The sequence below is a fragment of the Adiantum capillus-veneris genome, chromosome 11, assembly GCF_014529385.1.
Source record: "Adiantum capillus-veneris isolate H3 chromosome 11, ASM1452938v2, whole genome shotgun sequence".
Lineage (NCBI taxonomy): Eukaryota > Viridiplantae > Streptophyta > Polypodiopsida > Polypodiales > Pteridaceae > Adiantum > Adiantum capillus-veneris.
The window spans coordinates 55816714-55837771 of record NC_140941.1 but is presented as its reverse complement, the minus strand read 5'-3'; the positions used below and the strand labels follow the sequence as shown (position 1 = coordinate 55837771).

Below are 21058 nucleotides of genomic sequence, written 5' to 3'. Positions count from 1 at the left end.
CGGCAGCCTTAAAACGTGAGCGTGAGCAAGCATGCTTGGCGGCCGAAGAAAGAAGGGTAGCCTTGGAGCGTGAGCGTGAGCAAGCGCGCTTGGCGGCCGAAGAAAGACGAGCGGCCTTGGAATTAGAAAGTGAGGTGCAGAGAGTCCAACGCATGTTAGAGTTGGTCCTACAGGTATTCACCTCGAAGTCCGAGCCAGTCAAGGATGAAGAAAGAAGGGTAGCCTTGGAGCGTGAGCGTGAGCAAGCGCGCTTGGCGGCCGAAGAAAGACAAGCGGCCTTGGAATTAGAACGTGAGGTGAAGAGAGACCAACGCATGCAAGAGTTGGTCCTACAGGTACTCACCTCGAAGTCCGAGCCACTCAAGGACCTGGGCGAATCATCAGGGAGCGCAAGTCGAGAAGCGGATTCCAACAACCCCGTCACTAAGAAGTTGATGTTCAGTAAGTATGACGGTAAGATGGATGCTACTATTATTTATTCTTGGTTGCATCAATTTAATGCTTAGTTTGCGACAACTAAGAAAATAGGAAATAGGAGGGTTTTGACGGCAGCCATGTATCTTGTTGGTGATGTCATTAATTGGTATCATGCATGGCAAGAGGGACAGTTGACCGCACACCTAGAGGAAGGAAGAAGGCGTGTCCTTGTCTTTCAATTGGGCCGACTTCCAAGACAAGCTCAAGGCGCGGTTTATGCCACCTCAGTACCTAGCGCGGTTGAAAGACAATCGGCGCACTCTCAAACAAAATGGTATGCCAGTTATGTCTTTCTCTGATCGTGTTTTACAGCTCGGCACCCAATTACACAAATCGAATGATGAGCGCAAAGAGGCATTCCTTTATGGCTTGGACGAGTATATCAAGTTTGATGTCGAAGTACTCGATCCAGTGGAAGGTGGTAGCGATTGCTCTCGCACAGGAGATGAAGCACAACAAAGGAAAGCCTAAGGAGAACAAGCCTTCTCACAGTACCTCTCAGACTCCTCAGAACCCACAGAACGGTAAGAATGGTAACTATTCTAGCCAAACTTCCTCTAATCCTTTGGAAAAGTACTCTCAAAATGAATCTAAGGGTAAAGCTAACACACTTGTTAAACCTAAGCTCACCCCATATGAAAAAGCTGCAAAAGGAATTATAGGAGGATACATAACGACAAAAGAACAAGTCATTTATTCTAAGGTCGATGTTATCAATGTCACGTCAAGGGTCATATAAAGAAAACATGTCCTAAGAATGAATCTAACGAATCTGAAGAACCCACAGAACCCACATTCTCTGTTAATGCCATAAATGAGAACACTAGTGTCTTCCAAGTTTCTCATGATCATCCAGTTGACGAGTCTCCATGAAGTGTTATGGTCATGTGAATGGTCAACACATGGTGGTCTTGTTTGATTCAGGCAGGATGCATTTGGTCCCTCTCTTGTAGAGAGAGCCTGCTTGGAGGTTCGCCAGACATCTCTCGAGTTGTCGGGTTTGGCTTCCGGTATTGACTCTCTTATTACACGAGAGTGCCTTGATGTGTTATTCACTGTTCAGCAAGCGTCCTTCCGTTGGAAATTTGTAGTGTCTCCTCTCTCAAGATGTGATATGATTTTGGGGCATTAGATGGTTTCGTGAGCATAACCCTCTCATTGATTGGGCAGACAATACTCTCACTCTAAATGCAAAAGTGACTCTCCCATTATCATTCATGGTGAGGAAGTTATTCATTCTTTACCTCTCATTTCTAATGTGCAGGCGAAGCTTGAATTTACATAGTTACAAGGAATGGCCATTTTCAGGTCCTCGTTCCCCGTTCCCATCCCAATTTCCCAGTCCGTCTTTCAAACATGAGTATCCGAAACAGGGAATGGCGTTTCATGCATTTTGCCATACCCCGTTTCCCGTTCCAATTTCCCGGTCCGGGTAACTATGGCTTGAAAAGAAACAAGAGAAGGAGACTCTCTCAGTCCTTTCTTCTTCAAAGCACGACACACATGTTTTGCACGATAGAGATGTGATTGTTCACAAGGATGATGGTTTAGATGATGCTTTTTCTAGTGAAACTACCCTCATTCCAGATACGATCAATCATGAAGAATTGATCTTGGCTCTCGAGCCGCGGTCCAAAGAACCACTCAGGAAGTATTGTGTGTTCGCATGATTAGTCAACACGCATTGTTCAAGTTTCTCATTCGTGACAGTTTCCTGTATTTTTGTCACCGTCTTTATGTGTTCGCTTTTCATAGGCATGCCGTATTGTACGATGTACATAATTCACTCACGGATGAGCACGGATATATGTGGATCTCTCTCGAAAAGAAAACCAGTTTGCTTTCAAGGAATTCACATTGTTTACTGATTGTCCTTTTTGTCAATTGCTTTTACACGTCTCTTCCTTGGCATACCACAGTCTTAAAAAATGCACGAGAAAGATTGTCCATCAAGCATTGACATTTCCATTGTGATTTGCCACAGTTGATAGGTTCAAGTCGAAAAGTCAAGTTTCGATCTCACTTTTTGCGTGTTTTTGGTGAACGATTTGACACTCCGTCACTTTGTTTATCTGCATTGCATGCACAGTCCTTTAGGAAGAATAGTCTTTTTCCAGTTTTTATGTTGGCAATGGTTTTAGGAATTTTCCTACTCCGAGATTCTTGACGAAGGTGGACCCACGACCATAGCCGAAGTTAGAGCATTGAAGCCACAACAGATCCCTTGGTGTCGCTTTCGGTGCTGCCCAAAGAAGCAAGCATTGCAGACCTTCATGAAGTTCAAGTATCTCACGACCCACGCATCAAAGTGGGCCGGCGAAGAGTTCTTCTCAAGATTCCCGGAGTTGTTGGCGCATTCCCTCGATGCCATATAGCTGGGTACCAATACCTCACTTTGAAAAAGAGGGGATGTCACGCGCATATATAACCCCATGTGCATGTGGACAAGCTACTTCAGGTCTAGGGTTCAAGTTAGCTTAGGAAGTGTTTTGACACCTTTGTGAGCCTGTGAGCAGGCCGTGCATGTCCAGGCACTTAGAGTAGTTGCATATCCTCTGGTTGCACACAACATGATCATCAGCATGACATTCAATACCCATCATGAGCATTTTACAGTGTACAAAATCCATTTTACCAATTTAAAATTTTTTCACTTATTATTTAATAAGTGACTTTTGTTGGAAAACTGAGTAGGGCAATTTTGCTAAGTACTATTAAAGAAACCTAGCGCTAGCACTTTTTGGCAAAAGAGGTAGAAGAAGTTCCAGCAACTTGCAGTGTATCTTCTCAGCAAGACCGGCAAGAGGCCTAGCATTTCCAGCCAACAGAACAGATAGCGTTTTTGGCTACGGATTCAGCCTAGCGTTTCTGCTACAGATCAAGACCAGTGGTTTTGCTATAGCTCACTTGGCGTTTTTCAGTTGCAGATCTTGCCTATCGTTTTGCAGTTTCCTGTGTCAGATCAGTCTCAGTGCATCAGCGTTTTCAATTTTCAGCACTTGACACTGCAGATTCAGCCATTAGCCTCGCAGATCTCACCTACCCGTAGCAGATCCTTGCCGTACCGTCAAATCAGCCAACGTTTTCAGATTCAGCCCGCTGTCTGCAGTTTTCAGCATCTGCGTCTTCAGCGCATCGTCGTCGCATCGCCGTCCTCACCGACACAGTGTCAAAATTCAACAGAAAGTCAGCGTTTGCAGATTTCAGCCCTAGTGTTTTCAGAATTCAGCCCATCCTCGTCGTCGTCATCATTGTCGTCGACATCGTCGGCAAGTCCATTGCATCTAGACCATTGTACTAGATTTTTGCAATCAATAAGCAAAGACCTCTCTCGTCATAGAGAGGGGGGCCCTTGGAGGAGGGTTTGAGAACCGTCTGTTGTCGTATTCTTCTCTCTCTCTCTCTCTCTCTCTCAATGAGGAGAAGAAGTCATGGGCCGCGGTCATATCCGAAACGCAAAAGAAAGTAGAGGAGGCCGAAAAATGGATTGAGGTTGCCAAGAAAGGGAAAGGTAAGGAAGCTCCTTGTACACCCACTCTTATCAACATGACCCTCGAAGAGGAACAAAGAAGGAGGGTGCGGGCTCTACATGTGAGGGTAACCGGCCTCAAGGACATAAACAATGTGGAAAAAGAGGTCACAAGCCTCACATCAATGATGGGGGTGGAGAAGCCTTCACACACAAAGGCATGGAGAGTGGGCAAGAAGAGTGAGGGCCCCGGAGAATCTTCAAAGGAAAGAGCTCTCATACTACGCTTCCCTTCATTGGAAGAGAAGAAGGAATTCTTGAGGAAGAGACCTACTCTCAAGAAGACAGGTATTTTCTTAGGCGATGACCTCACTCTCTCACAACTTGCGCATATGAGAGAAGTAATGCCCGAGATTCAAGCGGCAAGGGAGAAGGGGAAGATGGCCTTTTACAGAGATGGTCGGGTGGTGATTGTAGAGCGGCGCTCTACATGACGGTGCGAGACCTATGGGACCACATTGAGGATGGCGACTTGGAATTGTAATGGGTCTATGAGGTTGGATGTTGGTGCCTTTGAGGACAGTTTCAGAGACAAGGACATTGTTTTCTTTTCAGAGACTCACCAGGCCCCTGGCCAACTGTTGCCACATGTGGTGGGATACAAATGGGAGACAGCCCACAGAACAGTCACGAGATTTGAGCATGGGAGTAGAGGTTCAGGAGGAGTAGCGGTGTTGTTTAGGGAGGAGCTACAGCCACTACTACATATTGTACGGAGAGATGATCAGGCTAGATACATGTGGGTGAGGCTGAGAGCTGACACAGGTCGATTTCTATATATTGCTATATGTTACTTCCCCCCCAGTACGTCAGTATATGCTGTATCCAGAGGGCAGTCGCCTTTCTCAATTCTAGATGATGATATATGGGAGTTTTCTAGGGATGGTGATATCATCCTCCTAGGAGACTTCAATGCTCGAACGGGCAACTGTCAGACAGTCTTTTACGACACCTCAGATGAGATGCTTAGAGAGTTGGATGTGGGTGAGCTGGGGTTTGACAGATGCTCACATGATAGAGAGCAGACTGAGTATGGGAGATACCTCACGGAGATGACGACTACACATGGGCTAGCCATACTTAATGGCTTACAGCGGTTTCCTGGAGCAGCAGGCTTCACATGCTTTCCACACAGACATGGGGCCAGTACAGTGGACTATGTTATGACACAGCCGAGCTTTATTCCTTGTATTCAAGATTTCACGGTGGGAGCCAGACCAGTGGGCGTAGCAGTGGATCATGCTCTCTTGACACTGTCCGTATCTTTTCAGTTTAGTACAGCCCAGAAATCAGGAGGCAGGTCACACACCCGTTATACATTTACACCAGAGACTGACTCGGTTTATACAGAGGCGATCTGGGATCGTCTATGCACAGTTGCTCCAGGCCTCTCAGTAGAGGAGTGCACTACTTTATTGACTGAGACACTACATGATGCAGCATCAGAGGCATACCCACACACTCAACCGGATCGGAGGCGACATTCTGGGAGCATGCCCCAGAATAGTTGGTATGATGAGGAGTGCAGAGAGATGAGAGCCCAGCTTCAGAGGGATCTTCATTTAGGAGTCATCACCTACAGACAGTCGCGGATTGCTTTCCGGCGCCTTGTGCGAAAGAAGAAACGAGCTTACCTGGCCCAGATGGAGCGAGACTTGTATCAGTTGTTCTTGAGTAGAGACTCAGGCGAGGCATGGCGACTCTTCCATGAGCACTCCCCTCCCCCAGTGATTACTTCTCCTGATGTGTGGGGCCAGTATGCGATATCGTTATATACGGTTCCTGGGCAGGATCCCCTTCCAGATCCTACAGAGCCATGTCCACCTACGAGCACCTTCTTTACCACTGAGATGGTAAAGAGAGCCATTGACAGGATGAGGACCAGGAGGGCTTACGATCATGACGGTCTAGTAGCGGAGCACTTTATACATGCTAGGGATATGCTGATGGAGGTTCTTGCAGTGTTGTTCAATCGTGCCATGTGTGAGGGATTACCTGAGACTTGGAGGTTGTCTACTATTGTGCCTATATTCAAGGCAGGTGATCCTACAGAGCCTGGAAATTACCGCACTATTATGGTTGGACACACACTGGCACGATTGTATGCATCCATTATTGAGCAGCAGTTGAGTAACTGGGCAGAGGGTGAGGGTGTACGGGCAAAGGGACAGGCAGGTTTCAGGAGGGGTTTCTCCACTCTTGACCATATTCTGACACTCAGAGCTATCATTGAGGAGGGCAGGTCACATGGGAGACGGATTTATTGTAGCTTTGTGGATTTCCGCAAAGCATTTGACATGGTACCGAGAGCTCGACTGATGCGCAGACTGCAGGAGATGGGGGTGCCCACAATGTTGATTTGGGGGATTATGGCTTTATACAGATCAGTGATGGGACATGTACGCACCCCAGAGGGGATATCTGACTTAGTTCACTCCACTATCGGGGTGAAACAGGGTTGCCCATTGTCTCCTACTCTATTTGGTATGTATGTTGATGAGGTGTCTGATTACATTGACAGAGAGGGTGATAGAGGTGCCCAGCTGGCAGGGACGTGGATCCCATTGTTGTTATATGCTGATGATATTGTCTTGATCTCTGACTCACCAGAGGGTATGCAGCGACAGTTGGATGCATTACACAGTTTTGCAGAGGATAGTGGATTGTCTGTAAACCTTGGTAAAACCAAGGTCATGGTGTTTAACACCACACCGCAGTGGATCAGGAGATCGGCACCGACCTTCACGTATGGTCAAGAGATTGTGGAGTATACAGATGCATACACTTACCTTGGGATAGTCTTCACTGGGCCGAGGTTTTCTTTGGGGAGAGCAGCAAAGACTAGACTGACCAGAGCTTATGCGGCCTTGGGAGGCTTGGAGAGGATGTGTTCGCAGGTTCAGTTCCAGGAACCTCGGACAAAGTTATGGCTCTTTGATACTTTAGTAGCCTCAGCTATGATGTATGGGGTACAGGTATGGGGACCTTCTGTAGGCCAGGATGGTTGGAGACGTATGGAGAGGCCCTTGGTATCTATGATCTCCCGATTGATTAGAGCCAAGGCCTCCGTACCTCACGCGATCATTCGAGCAGAGCTAGCTGCCCCCCCCATGGAGATTGAGGCGCTTACCAGATCAGTGTCCTTTGTGCACAGCCTATGGGATACTACTAGAGACAGATATGCTAGATTGGCCCTTGAGTCTTCCAGACAGTTAGCTCTACAGGGGGACACTTCATGCTGGTATGCACAGATGACTTCATGGTTTCAGACGCATGGCTTCACCATGGACAGGTTGCCCCCTTTCCAGTATTCTCTTCAGGCACCCTCGCTGTCTCTTACACGGGTGGAGATCACTAGACTCATTCGTCAGGACCTGATCCAGCTCGACACCAGGAGGACATGGATAGAGCCGCCTCAGGAGTTGAGCACGAAGATGGCTTTCTATAGAGAGCATCTTCTCCACCTCACAGGAGATGGGTTTGTGATTCGACCCAGCTACATGGACACACATATGTCTCATGGTTTGCGTTGTGCCATTGGTCAGATACGCACATCCTCACATCAGCTCGAGATTGAGACCGGTAGATTCAGAGGGATACCAGCAGACAGCAGGATATGCCGATTATGCCAGAGAGAGCCAGAGACAGAGTTGCACTACATATGTCATTGCACAGTGTTCTATGAGATACGGGGGCGTTTCCACTGCTTATTCAGAGAGGGTTTTGGTCCTCTATCTAGGGTCATGAGTTATGAGGATCAGAGATGTCTTGGACTATATCTACTTGAGTTACACAGGTATAGAGACACTTTTACTGGGGAGAGCTAGAGAGAGGCAGTCCATGAGACACATTACAGATTTCTTTTCACTAGATATGGGACAGCTAGAGGAGCAGCCACCACTGCAGAGCTCGTCCCACACTCATTCGACCACTACTGGCACTCTCATCGACCGAGCATTGGAGCTACAGAGATACAGACGACCGCGACTGAGGAGAGGAGCTACACAACATCGACGGAGACTACAACAGAAGATTCGAGCCATACTCTCTCGACATCCAGAGTGCAGATGAGGATGGATCCTCACCATTTCTTCCATCTTTGTTTCACACACTGTTACATCCAGTTTACCGGGTACCTATTGTATCAGCTGCTACACCCACGTAGTTTTAGATTGTAGTAGTAGTAGTAGTATTTTGTTCCACTTCTAGTTCTTTTCTAGTTCTTTTGTACCCAGACATGGTATTAGATTCACTATTTTGTAACTGATTGGTCTCATAGGTCATTTTGGCCTTTTGAAGACGTTAATATAACATTTCATTTCATTTCATTTCTCTCTCTCTCTCTCTCTCTCTCTCTCTTTCACAATCTCAACACCTTCATTCACAGTAGCATTCACTTTGTTTGTGATCATTGCACTCTCTCACTAAAAGAACGGAAGGCTCTCCCTTACGTAAGTAAAAGGAACCCTTGAGCACAGTTCGGAGCACTCATCTTGAGCAAAGTCAACATTCACTTCCGCTGCACCTTACACAATCAGCATAGCATGACATGAAAAATCTATTATCCCTTGGATCTCATGTCTTTGAATGAGAAACGTCCATCCAAAACCATGAGGGGAGCCAGGATAGTAAGCATCTATGACATAGTATGACTGAGGCATGCCATCAGCCATTCTATGTATGTAAAAACACTTCACATTTATATGCAAAAATTATTTTTAATTCAAATGGTCCAATCCTTATGATCAAAGATTATTTTTAATTCAAAAGCTCCAATCCTTGTGATCAAAGATTTCCTCTAGTATCTTGTTTGTGTTATTTTTTCGCATTGAGTAGGACTTGCTTGTTTCAGTGTGTCAAAATGATTCGACGATCTTGAACTCAAAGAATAACACTATGTTTAGAGCATCACAACCTATAAGCTCCTCTGCCATGTTTTTTTATGTTTAGTTGGATTCGCTTGTTTGATGTGTTAAATAATTTGACGATCTTGAAGTCAAAGAATAGGATTATGTTTGTAGGACTAATGCATGCCCAGTACAGAATCGCAACCTGCGAACACACAATCCACTGGATCTTCCAATCCTTGAACATGCAGTTGAAGAGATCCAATGAATGGAGTTGATGGAATAAATGAAATAAGCTCTCTGTGCTTCATTCTCATTCCTTTTAGAATATTTTCGCAATGCCCAGTTTCTCTGCTAGATATTGAGCGATCTGCGTGGATCCTGGGTCAAAGACGATAACTGCATCCTGGTTTCAAATTTTGTCCCAATATTTTGCAGGCAACTCATGATGCCTCGTGAGCAGTCAAATCAGCAGTCAGTCCAACTTAGGGCGAGTTTTTCATGCAATAGTATATTAAGTTCACAATTGTCATCAGTTTGAGTTGGAGACTTGGTGAAGTACTTGCATACTTCTTGTGGCAAAAATGAAACGATTTTTCTTGTCCTTCTTCTTGCTTCCCGTTATTAGAGGGCTCCTGGGAGTTTGAGTCTGCTTTTGCATACGTAGCCTCTCTCCTTGGCTGCATCCTGGTTCCTTGATGACCAAGGTCCCATGTGCACCAGCATTGGTGTGGCTCTCTGTCTCATGAGCCTGAGAAGCACCTCTTTCCAAGTTGGTTTGGTTGCCTGACTAGATATAACCAGATTTTGCTAGTAAGAGTTGAATTGCTTCACAGCTTGGATGGCAGCTTGAGAAGTTGTCAGCCTAGATGGAAGATTGCATAGCCATGGTGGAACTTATCTATTTCTTTTACATTCTTTTTTTTTTGTTTCTTTTTTTTTGGGGCAGTTTAGCGCTTGCATGTTTTTGAGAAGAACCAGTCACATTTTTCTCACTAACAAATTTAATGTGTGCTCTAAACGAATAAAGGCAGGCTATGTGTCATTAGATAGATGCCTTCTTTCGAATTGCTAGTGGAGAAACAAGGTTAGGCTGTATGAATCAGTAATCTGTATTTGGCTCCACAGTAACCTGTGGAAATGCCTTATCAACAATGTAAAGAACCAAAATTAGCTCAATTTAATTAATTTTTGTTACCTATTTAAGAATTTTGATTGCTATGTACTTTAGCTTCTATTGGTTTTTAACATGCCATATGCTTTCTCATGGCAGGTTTGTGAGTAACTTGTCAGGAACATCCATGCTAGAGATTGCAGCACTTTCTTTTTTGTTCCCGGTCAGTTTGTTATCTTCTTTGTACGCTGCATGTGATTATGCATGCATCCTGCTCACCATCAATTTTAGAAACTGCTGAGAAGATTGAAAAGAAACTTGAACCAGCAGTGTCGTTAGTTTGACAGGCACGGAGGAATTCCCTAGGTTTTCAGAAAAACTGTTAGCATGCTTGCACCTTTGATTAGTTTCCAACCCTATATTAATAAGGGGGTTCCATTTGATTTGTGGGTCATCAATAGCTGGGTTGATGGCATGGATCATTCTTGTGGAATTTTCTATACGTGTGTAATAGTCTTTGTTTGTGGGCTTGCTCATCTGGAGTAAAGTTGGAGTAAACTCCAACTATAATTCAAGAACTGGTTTAGTTACCATTTTCTTTGTGTGTTGTGTTGTCAGATTATCTACCTGTTTGACTTGTTTTGGACTTTATCATGTCTACTTTTAATATTTTGTCCTGTACTTGGCCTTTACACGATTGTTAAAGTTATGCATCTCAAGTGAAGGCCCATTGTGATCATATTTCTTTACTGTCGTAAAAAAAAAAAACCTTATTTAACATGAAAATTTTTCAATCACATGGTTTTAGCATGGATAGATTGCCTCCGTTCCAATACTCCTTGGATTCACCCTCCCTCTCTCTCACACGGACAGAGATCACTAGACTCATACGTCAGAATGTGATTCAGCTAGATACCAGAAGCACATGGATACAACCGACACAAGAGTTGGACATGAAGATGTCTTTCTATAGAGAGCATCTTCTCCAACTCACAGAGGATGGATATGTGATGTGACCTACCTATATGGACACTCATTTATCCCATGGGATACGATGTGCTATTCATTAGATGCGCGCATCATTGCATCAGTTAGAGATTGAGACTAACAGATTTAGGAGAGTACCAACAAAAGCCATAATTTGTCAGTTGTGTCATATAGAGCCAGAGACACAGTCACATCACATATTTCATTGTCCGGTATGCTATGAGATACGAGGCCGCTTCCATTGTCTATTCAGAGAGGGCTTTGGACCATTGGCTAGAGTCGTGAGATATCAGGATCAGAGATGCCTCGGGTTGTTTTTGCTAGAGCTGTGCAGACATAGGGAGAGTCGCTTGAGGAGATCAAACAGTGGGAGACATTCACAAAGGGCGATCACTGACTTCTTTAAAGCAGAGACTCGGCAGTCAGAAGAGCAAGCTTCACAGTAGACTTCAGAGCCCACCTATACCAAAGGTGTATTAGTTGATAAACCCATTGAGCTCGGGAGAGCTAGACGCCCACGTCTACGAGGGCGACCACGACATCGATGGAGGCTCCATCAAAGGATCAATGTAACAAGGTTGTGGCAATTGTTAACTATGTCACAAGGACGTGGCAACTAAAAACTTTAGTTGTTGATTTCTTTTCAATGATTTTTGTTTTATTTTTGAGACCCTCTTTTTGAAGTTACAAATGGTCGGACATTGTATAGCCAATGTGAATGGTAGTTTCACCGGCGCATGGGAAGTTGGTCGGCATTGGAATTCGTATAGTAAGAGGATGTCTAGGCTCAGGTCAAGATCATGTAGGTCCCCGGTCGCACGAGGCACAAAGCAAAGGTGGGATCACCAAGGGAAAGTACCATATAGCTGGGCCAAATTACATTTTTGGATGCGGTCCCAATGAGGATAGATGGTCAGATGACCACTAGGAGTCCAACAGAAGCATCCCCTAAAATTTAGGGAACTGCTATGTTGGGCCACAAAATTTGTTCCTGTCATTACCTTCGGAATGACAAGGGGAACATTTTAGAACTTTGCTGTAAAGTCAATTGGGAGACAAGTTGGGAAATTTTTAGGCGGCAACCCCGAAACGGGAAATTGCTTATAAACGCGCCAAGTGGCACAAAATAGTGCACTTTCCTCTTGCAGAAAAATGGGCACTGATTTTTGTAGCTGAGAGGCCTCATTTTGAAGTCTGCCAACAGGTTAAGAGCTATTTACTACAAGCTTTCCCTCTCATGTACAGTGTGGTGCAAGAAGTCATGTCCTGCACACCTCACATTGCTCTCTCTCTTCCCTACGTGCAGTAATGTGATGCTCCACAAGAGGGCTCTTCATTTGACTCATGTATAGCTATGTGGTTACATGCGTTTTTGCTGAGGCAAGAGCCTCTCTGAGTAGGAACAGGAGTAGCTAATTGTTGCTCCAAAAGCAAGCACCGGCGAGGGTGATAATCTCACCGTATAGGTGCGATTTCAGCGCTGGTTATGCGCTGTATTTTGACTGTTTTTCAGCCATACGGGCGCCAGAGCCATTGGGAACAGTGCCCCTCTGCTAGAGGGCAGTCCAGGGACTGTTTAGGGCTGAAAACAGGGCAAAAACCAGTAAATACAGCATGCTGAATTTACTGTTTTTGGGCAGGAATCAGAGGGTTTTTATCAATGGAAGCGAGTTCCAGCAGGGGAATTGGTTTTGGGCGAGTTTTGGGGTTGTTATGTTACCGAAATTTTGCTAGAATAGTGGTATCTAGCTGGATATAGTCAAAGGATTCCCAGGACTCTTCTTTGTAATTTACCCTCCTAAAGAATAAAGAAATACCGAAAGGGGCGCAAATCTTGGGGCCTACAGGTTGTCGGCGTCTGCTAGGAGCATTCTAGCTTCCAAGCCATGTGTGTTCCTACATGTTAATTCCCGTCACAGGTTACCTTTCTATAGTGCTCTCTGTGTGTGTCTAAAGTAAAGAATTTCGGGTGAAAGTCAATGCCTACCACCTGTGCTTACGTGTTAATTCACGTCGCAGGTTACCTTTCTAAAGTGCTCTCTGTGTGTGTCTTTCGGATGAAAGCCAAAGCTTACGGCTCTACGGGCCGGTTTCATGGTTCCATCGCCGGGGTATCAATCACTATTTCCTCAAGAAGTGAGCCTCGGTTGTTTTGGGTAAAGACACAAAGTACAGGAACGCGGGATTACACTATGGCCGACAAAGGGAAGGGCATTATGCCTCTTCGAAGGACAGACAGGAAATTCCTATGGTGTTCGAGATTGGTGAGTTCACGGCCATGTCGGTTTCTACCTCCTGTTGATGTGAATGTCTTTCTAGTAGTACAGGGTTTTATGACTGGGCAACTTGAGGATGATGCGTTCAGGACTCGGTTAGTTGCCGCGGTGAATGTGTTTTCACAACTGGTGTAGAACCCAAGGTTTATGGAGTTCTTGCAAGCGCCACCAGTGCCATAGCAAAATAGGCAACCTACACCGTGAACAGAGCTTGTTGAGGCTCAAGCCCAAGTACTTCATGCGCTTCAACAGGATAGGGAACACTCGTATGTTGCGGACTCAGGGGCTCCAAAACGGGTTCCTCCCGTCCTTGAACAGGTGGTTAGGACGCGTATTCCACAGGCTATGCCAGTTCAGCCCGCCACCTTTCAGAGCCCGCATGCTGTTTTGAATGGACAGGGAACTGGTTACCAGGCAATGCACCCAGTTTTTCCACCACCCACAGTACATCCTGGGTATTTTGGGGGTGGATCTGTGTTCCAAAGTATGGCTGGTTATGCTCCTAGAAGTAAGCCGTACATGCCAGGAACAGTGTTTGGGGGTATGCAAGGCATCATGCCAAACCCTATGTATGGTAGCTTCGGCATGCAACAAGGTTTTCAGAGCAACTAAGGCCAGTTTGGGGTGCCACAGGCTCATTTGGCATGGCTGGTTTTTCTAGATAGCAGCCAGATTTGGCACCTCTGATGCAAAATGTTAATGGCCAAGACGTGCCGATGATTCCTATTACAATGTCCATGTTGCAAACCATTCCTTATGACAATTTGGGGGAACTGGAGAAGCCGAAAGCTTACAAAGAAGGCGGTGCAGCTGTAAAGTTTAGCACTTTTAGCGGCTTCGAGGATAAAGCAAAGGCTCTCACTTTCCTCCAGCAGCTTGATACAGCTTATGCAGGAGGAAATTTTACGGAGGCCTCTAAGGTCAGGAAAGTTGCCACTTTCTTGAAGGACAATGCGCTTACATGGTGGACGACATTGTTAATGCAAGGACAGGCACCCGCCACTTGGGTCTACTTCAAGCAAATGTTTGCATCTGCTTGGCTGTCAAATGAATTTGAAGCCGACGTCATGACAAATTGGTACCAACTTACTTTGGCTACATGCAAGATGCTGGAGTACGATCATAGGTTTGTAAAGCGTTACTCTCTGTGACCTACAGATTTGTGCCATTAACAGAGCAGATAGAGAAGTACTGTTGTGGGCTGTCTAAAGGGCTTTGGGACTACTGTACCAAGAACTGAGTGGCTACCCTCACCCAGCTCATGGAAGTTGCTAACACTGGTCTTGCCTTGTTGAGAGGAGAGGATAGTGGGTTTCCGAGCAACGAGAAAGGAGGGCAGCAAAAGAAAAATTCAACGAAGAAGCCCTTTGTGAAAATGGCTCCCGAAGCGTCACAGGGGTCAGAAAAGGCCACCAAAAATAAGGATTCAGCCGGAACTTCTGGAGCACAGGCAAAGAAACAGAAAAGGAAGCCTTTTGTGCGTAAGTCACTCCAAGAAAAGAAGGTTCTAATGTATGAAAACAAATGCTTTATATGCGAGTAGCGTGGTCACTTTGCTACCAATTGTTCACAAAGGAAAAGACCAGCTGACTTAGATGATAAAGAGGATTAGAAAGGCAAGAAGCTTAAACCCACGGCTTGGTGCCAGATATGGTGGGTGATAGGCCCAATACAAATGCGAGCGAGTTATGCAGAGCATGTGGTAAAGTTAGAGATCAGACGGCACTCATCTTCTTTGATCCAGGTGCCAAAGCAAACTTTATCTCACCAGAGTTAGCTATGAAGTTGGGCATCAAAGCTGAAGAGATGGGGTACACAGCAGAGGCAGGGTTGGCATGTTTTGGCCACTCAGAGTGTGTTACTCCCATTATTGGAAAGTTGCGTCTGCATATTCAGTTGTATGTGGTCACAAGAGAGTTCTATATCATGCCATTGGAAGGTTGCGATGCGCTACATGGAATTCCGTGGATGTTCAGAGTACATGGCGTGCTGGATGCCTTCGGCAAGAGGATCACCCTTCGGCATAGGGGCAAAAATCATGTTTTGGATGTAAAGCTCAAAGGGGACTTTGTCCCTATTGTATCTGCTTCTGCTATCACTTCTGTAATAAAGAATCATCTTTGTGTGCTTGATTTTTTGCACGTGATGTCTCAGATAATTGTCAGTCCAATTTATCTGTGTTAGATAAAGAAAGGTCAATATTTTTGCAAGAGTTTAGTGATTGTTTTTCTTATTCATTACTGTCGCAATTGCCGCCAGAGAGACCTGAGGGCCATCAGATAGATTTGGTGCCAGGGTGTAGCCCACCAAATAGACCTCCCTACAGGGTCAGTGCGGCGTAGCAGAAAGAGATTATGGGACAGGTTGAGGAGTTATTAGAGAAGGGGCTGATTCAGCCTAGTTCTTCACCCTTTTGCTCCACAGTGCTCCTAGTGCAGAAAAAGGATGGCTCATGGCGCATGTGTATTGATTACCGTGCGTTGAATAAGAATATCATCAAGAATAGGTTTCTTATTCCTAGAATTGATGATATTCTTGATCGTTTAGAGGGTGTTGCAATTTTCAGCAGGATAGACCTTAAGAGTGGGTACCATCAGATTCGTATAAGGCCAGAGGATGTGCACAAAACTGCGTTTAGAATGACATTTGGTCTTTATGAGTTTCTAGTGATGCCGTTTTGTCTAACAAATGCTCCTGCCACGTTCAACAAAATGATGGACCGGATTTTCCGCTCGCATCAACAGTTTGTTGGGACGTTCTTCGATGACATGATAGTCTATTCAAAGAATGAAGAGGAGTACAGGCATCACTTGACTATTGTGTTCAAAGAGCTGCACAGTCCACAGGCTACTTGTCAATCCTAAGAGAAGTGAATTCTTCCTGGAAGAGATCCACTTGCTTGGCCACATAGTCTCAAAGGATGGTGTCAGAATGGATCTCGCAAAAATCGAAGCTATTAAGACATGGCCAGACTTGAAGACTGTGCATGATGTCAGAAGCTTCTTGGGAATGTGTTCCTACTATAGAAGGTTTAATAGGAATTTTGCAGAGATAGCATCACCTCTTTAAGCTTTGCAAAAGAAAGAGGTCACTTCCAGATGGACCCAAAAAGAGATTTCAAATTTTAGTCTCTCAAAGGAAAAGTTGACTTCAGATCAAGTAATTGTTTGCCAGATCTCAGGAAGTTATTTGTGGTTTAGTGTGACGCGTGTGGCAGTAGTAGTATCGGAGCAATGCTAATGCAAGATGGATGGGTAGTGGCTTATGAAAGCCGAATTTTGCAAGGGCCAGAGAAGTCTGTGCAAGTCTATGAGAAAGAGCTCTTGGCCGTGATTCATGCACTTTCTAGTTGGAAGCACTATTTTTTAGGTGCTGATTTTGTTGTCCAAACGGACCATCAGACCTTGCGATACTTCTTGACACAGTCAAAGCTATCCGAAAAGCATATGCGATGGACAATTCTAGATTATGCATGTGGAAGGCAAGAAGAATGTTGTGGCTGATGCGTTATCAATAAAGCCACAAATTTCAGCTGTGTCAATTATCATCATGAGCTAGATGACATGAAGGAACAATATGCTACTGATGAAGATCTTGCAAGGATCTTTGAACAGAAGGGCAACATCATGAGCACTACCTCCTTAGAGATGATTTTATGATGGTGCATGGCAGACTTTGTGTCACTAGGCCATTGCAACATAAGGTCATTAAAGAGAGTCATGTCCCATTGTATGCAGGGCATCGTGGTATTGATGCGACAGTTAAAGCGGTAGAGACATTCTTTTATTGGCCTACCTTGAGGAGAGATGTGGATGCCTTTGTGCGAGCATGCATAGTTTGCCAAAAGGTCAAGTTTGACAGGCAAAAGGCACCAAGGTTGTTACAACCACTGCCGATTCCGGATAAGCCATGGGAAAGCATTGCCGTGGAATTTATCTTTGATCTTCCGAGAACCCCAACAGGGAATGATGGTATATGGACCATTATCTGTAGGTTCAGCAAGCAGGCCCATTTTATCCCTGTCATGAAGAAGATAAAATCTGATCAGATGGAACGCTTGTTCATGTACAATGTGTTTAAGTACCATGTTATGTCACAATCGATTATCAGATCGTGATCCTTGCATGACAAGTTTGTTCTGGAGAGGATTGTTTGAGAACATGGGCACCACGCTCAAGTTATCGTCTTCGTTTCATCCACAAACTGATGGGCAGTCACGAGAGGCTAATTCTACTGTCTTAGATATGTTGATATGTTATGTGTCAGATGATAAGGGCAAATGGGAACAGTATTTGCCTATGCTTGAGTATACGTACAATAATACGATGCATTCCTCAACTGGCAAGGCACCTTCTGAGATTGTTGAAGGCGGCAAAAAAGTTCCTCCCATTTTGCATATAAAGGACAAGATCTTTGAGCCAGATCGATATGTTGAGAACATGGACGAAATGTATAAGAAAATTAAAAGTTGCCTTGGAGAAGACTCAAGCAAAGCAGAAAAAGGCTGCTGATCGTTAGTCATGAATTGTTGTTATCACCTAGTGATTGGGTTCTGTTAAGGTTCGAGAAGGCAAGGTTAAAGAAGATGAAGGGCAAGGCTGTTTCGTAAGCTCAACATGCGTTATTATGGGCCTTTTCAAGTGCTTGACAAGATCAAAGATGTGGCTTACATGCTGAAATTGCCTGATGCGTGGAAGATTCATAATGCGTTTCACATGAGTCTTCTAAGACCCTTCGTGGGTGATGTGCCTGAAGATATGCCAACCGAGGATCAGCCAGAAGTTGAGGAACTTGATGAGATCCTGGTACCTGAGCAAATTTTGGCACATAAGGATAGAAAAGTTAAAGGACAGGTTGCAAGACGCTACTTGGTGAAGTTCAAGAATTATCCACCTATGGATGCAAAGTGGATGGAAGAGCATGAACTATCAGAGTCACCAAATGTATTGCAGCTTTACTTTGAAGCCTTTGGGTTACAACCTACTTATGCCCCAACCCAACATGTACAAAGGAGAGGTAATGATAGAGCTAGCACATCAAATGTACATATGAATTCAGTGCAATAGATGGAAATGACAAAAGTATGAAGGTCCCATTAAGTCATTTGTATTTATCTGTTACGACCTTTCTTGCGGATACATGCGATGATAAAAGAGTGCTAACAACACAAGATCATTAGTGGCATGTATTTATGGTATGCAATTGAGGACGTTTGCGATTTCAAGAGGGGGGTATGTCACGAGGACGTGGCAACTGTTAACTATGTCACACGGACGTGGCAACTGCTAACTTTAGTTGTTGGTTTCTTTCCAATGATTTTTGTTTTATTTTTAAGACCCTCTTTTCAAAGTTGCAAATGGTCGGACATTGTATAGCCAATGTGAACGGTAGTTTCACCCGTAGACGGGAAGTTGGTCGGCACTGGAATTCGTATAGTAAGAGGATGTCTAGGCTCAGGTCAAGATCATGTAGGTCCCCTCGTCGCACTTAGCAAGTTGGTGGATACTATGCAGTGAACTCAATAAAGGCACAAAGCCAAGGTGGGATCACCGAGGGAAAGTACCCTACTGCTGGGCCACATTGCATTTTTGGATGCGGTCCCTATGAGAATAGATGGTCAGATGACCATTGGGAGTCCAGCGGAAGTATCCCCTAAAATTTAGGGAACTGCTATTCTGGGCCACGAAATTTGTTTGCGTCATTACCTTCGGAATGACAAGGGGAACATTTTAGACTCTGCCGCAAACTCAACTGGGCAACCAATCGGGAGATTTTAAGGCGGCAACCCCGAAACGGGAAATTGCTTTTAAACGCGCCAAGTGACACAAAATGGTGCACTTTCCTCTTGCAGAAAAATGGGCGCTGATTTTTGTAGTTGAGAGGCTTCATGTTGAAGTCTGCCACACAGGTTAAGAGCTATTGACTGCAAGCTTTCCCTCTCATGTACAGTGTGGTGCAAGAAGTCATGTCCTGCACACCTCACACTGCTCTCTCTCTTTCCTTCGTGCAGTATTGTGATGCCCCACAAGAGGGCTCTTCATTTGACTCATGTACAGTTGTGTGGTTACATGCGTTTTTGCTGAGGCAAGAGCCTCTCTGAGCAGGATAAGGAGTAGCTAACTGCTCCTCCAAAAGCAAGCACCGGCGAGGGTGATAACCTCACCGTATAGGTGCGATTTCAGCGCTGGTTATGCGCTGTATTTTGACTGTTTTTCAGCCATACGGACGCCAAAACCATTGGGAACAGTGCCCCATTGCTAGAGGGCAGTTCAGGGACTGTTTAGGGCTGAAAACAGGGCAAAAACCAGTAAATACAGCCTGCTGAACTTTTTTTGGGCAGGAATCAGATGGTTTATGTCAGTGGAAACGAGTTCTAGCAGGGGAATTGGTTTCGGGCAAGTTTTGGGGTTGTTATGCTACCAAAATTTTGCTAGAACAGGTGGTATCTAGCTGGATACAGTCAAAGGATTCTCAAGACTCTTCTTTGTATTTTACCCTCCTAAAGAATAAAGAAATACCGAAAGGGGCGTCAATCTTGCGGCCTACAGGTTGTCGGCGTCTGCTCGGAGCATTCTAGCTTCCGAGCCGTGTGTGTGCTTACGTGTTAATTCCCGTTTTACCTTTCTAAAGTGCTCTGTCTGTGTGTCTAAAGTAAAGAATTTCGGGTGAAAGTCAAAGCCTACCGCCTGTGCTTACGTGTTAATTTCCGTCGCAGGTTACCTTTCTAGAGTGCTTTGTGTGTGTGTCTAAAGTAAAGAATTTCGGGTGAAAGTCAAAGCCTACCGCCTGTGCTTACGTGTTAATTCCCGTCTCAGGTTACCTTTCTAAAGTGCTCTGTGTGTGTGTCTAAAGTAAAGAATTTCGAGTGAAAGCCAAAGCCTACCATCCTACGGGCCGGTTTCAATCAGGATTATTGTAGCACGACATGGGAGACGGACATTGACGATGCTCTTCTGTGACCGATGCAATACATTCTCGGACAATGTCGGATGCCGGGTATCCTCGGCCATTGATGATGATTATTATTTTAGCTTTTATTTTACTTTTTAAATTTTTTTTTTGTATTCAGACATTGTATTAGATCCACCAAGACTGTATCAGTTTGGTCTCATAGGCCTTTGAAGACGTTCAATATATAACATTTCATTTCATTCATATCTCTCTCTCTCTCTCTCTCTCTCTCTCTCTCTCTCTCTCTCTCTCTCTCTCTGCATTCGGAGAGCTATGAAGGAGAAGAGGAGCAAGGAGTTGGATTTGACTAGGTGATCTGTGGTAGCATTCACATCCTGGTAGCATTGTTTTGGGAAACGGGCAACTGGACGGTTTAATCAAGCAACTGCACTTTTTTAAATTGCTGGCCTTTGGTCCTAATAAGCCCAAGCGAAGCGCCAATTTTTTCCCAAAAAGCTGCCTTGCTTGTGTAACGAGATGGGCACCACGTGCCAATGGAAAAGAACAGACTGAACAGAGCTTTAAGTGTCACAAACTGCTGACGTGTCAAGCCACTAAAGATTGGAGCCAACCTGCAGATCTTGGCCGAGAGACCTAAAACCTAAGCAGAATAAGCATAAAAAGTTTTACCAGCTTGCAAAGTCTTGCCGAAAGGCTTATTTTTAAAGAAGAGTTCCCACCAACTTATGTGGGATGGGCCCAAGTGACTAAAGGAATTATAATAAAACACCTTGAAGATTTGCGTGGACAATTGATGACGTGGCAGAGGCTGTACGGATGCCCGCAATTGTAAGGTGCAACGGAAGTGAATGCTGAACTTTGTGCACGATGAGTGCTCCAAACTGTGCTCAAGGGTTCCTTTTACTTACGGAAGGGA

The 21058-nt window shown here is 44.9% G+C and overlaps 1 protein-coding gene across 7 annotated transcripts in view; it reads left to right on the top strand.

Moving 5' to 3' along the window:
* The window catches only part of LOC147447261 (uncharacterized protein At4g17910-like), a 124784-nt gene that overhangs the window by 23522 nt on the left and 80204 nt on the right, over window positions 1-21058 (top strand). For all 7 annotated transcript variants that reach the window (XR_015189606.1, XR_015189605.1, XM_086523116.1 and 4 more), the window contains one exon: window positions 10127-10190. Coding sequence is in view for 5 of the 7 variants with exons in the window: in XM_086523116.1 (XP_086379242.1) it covers window positions 10127-10190 (64 nt within the window). In the remaining 2 variants the exon portion in view is untranslated. The remainder of the gene's footprint in view (window positions 1-10126; window positions 10191-21058) is intronic.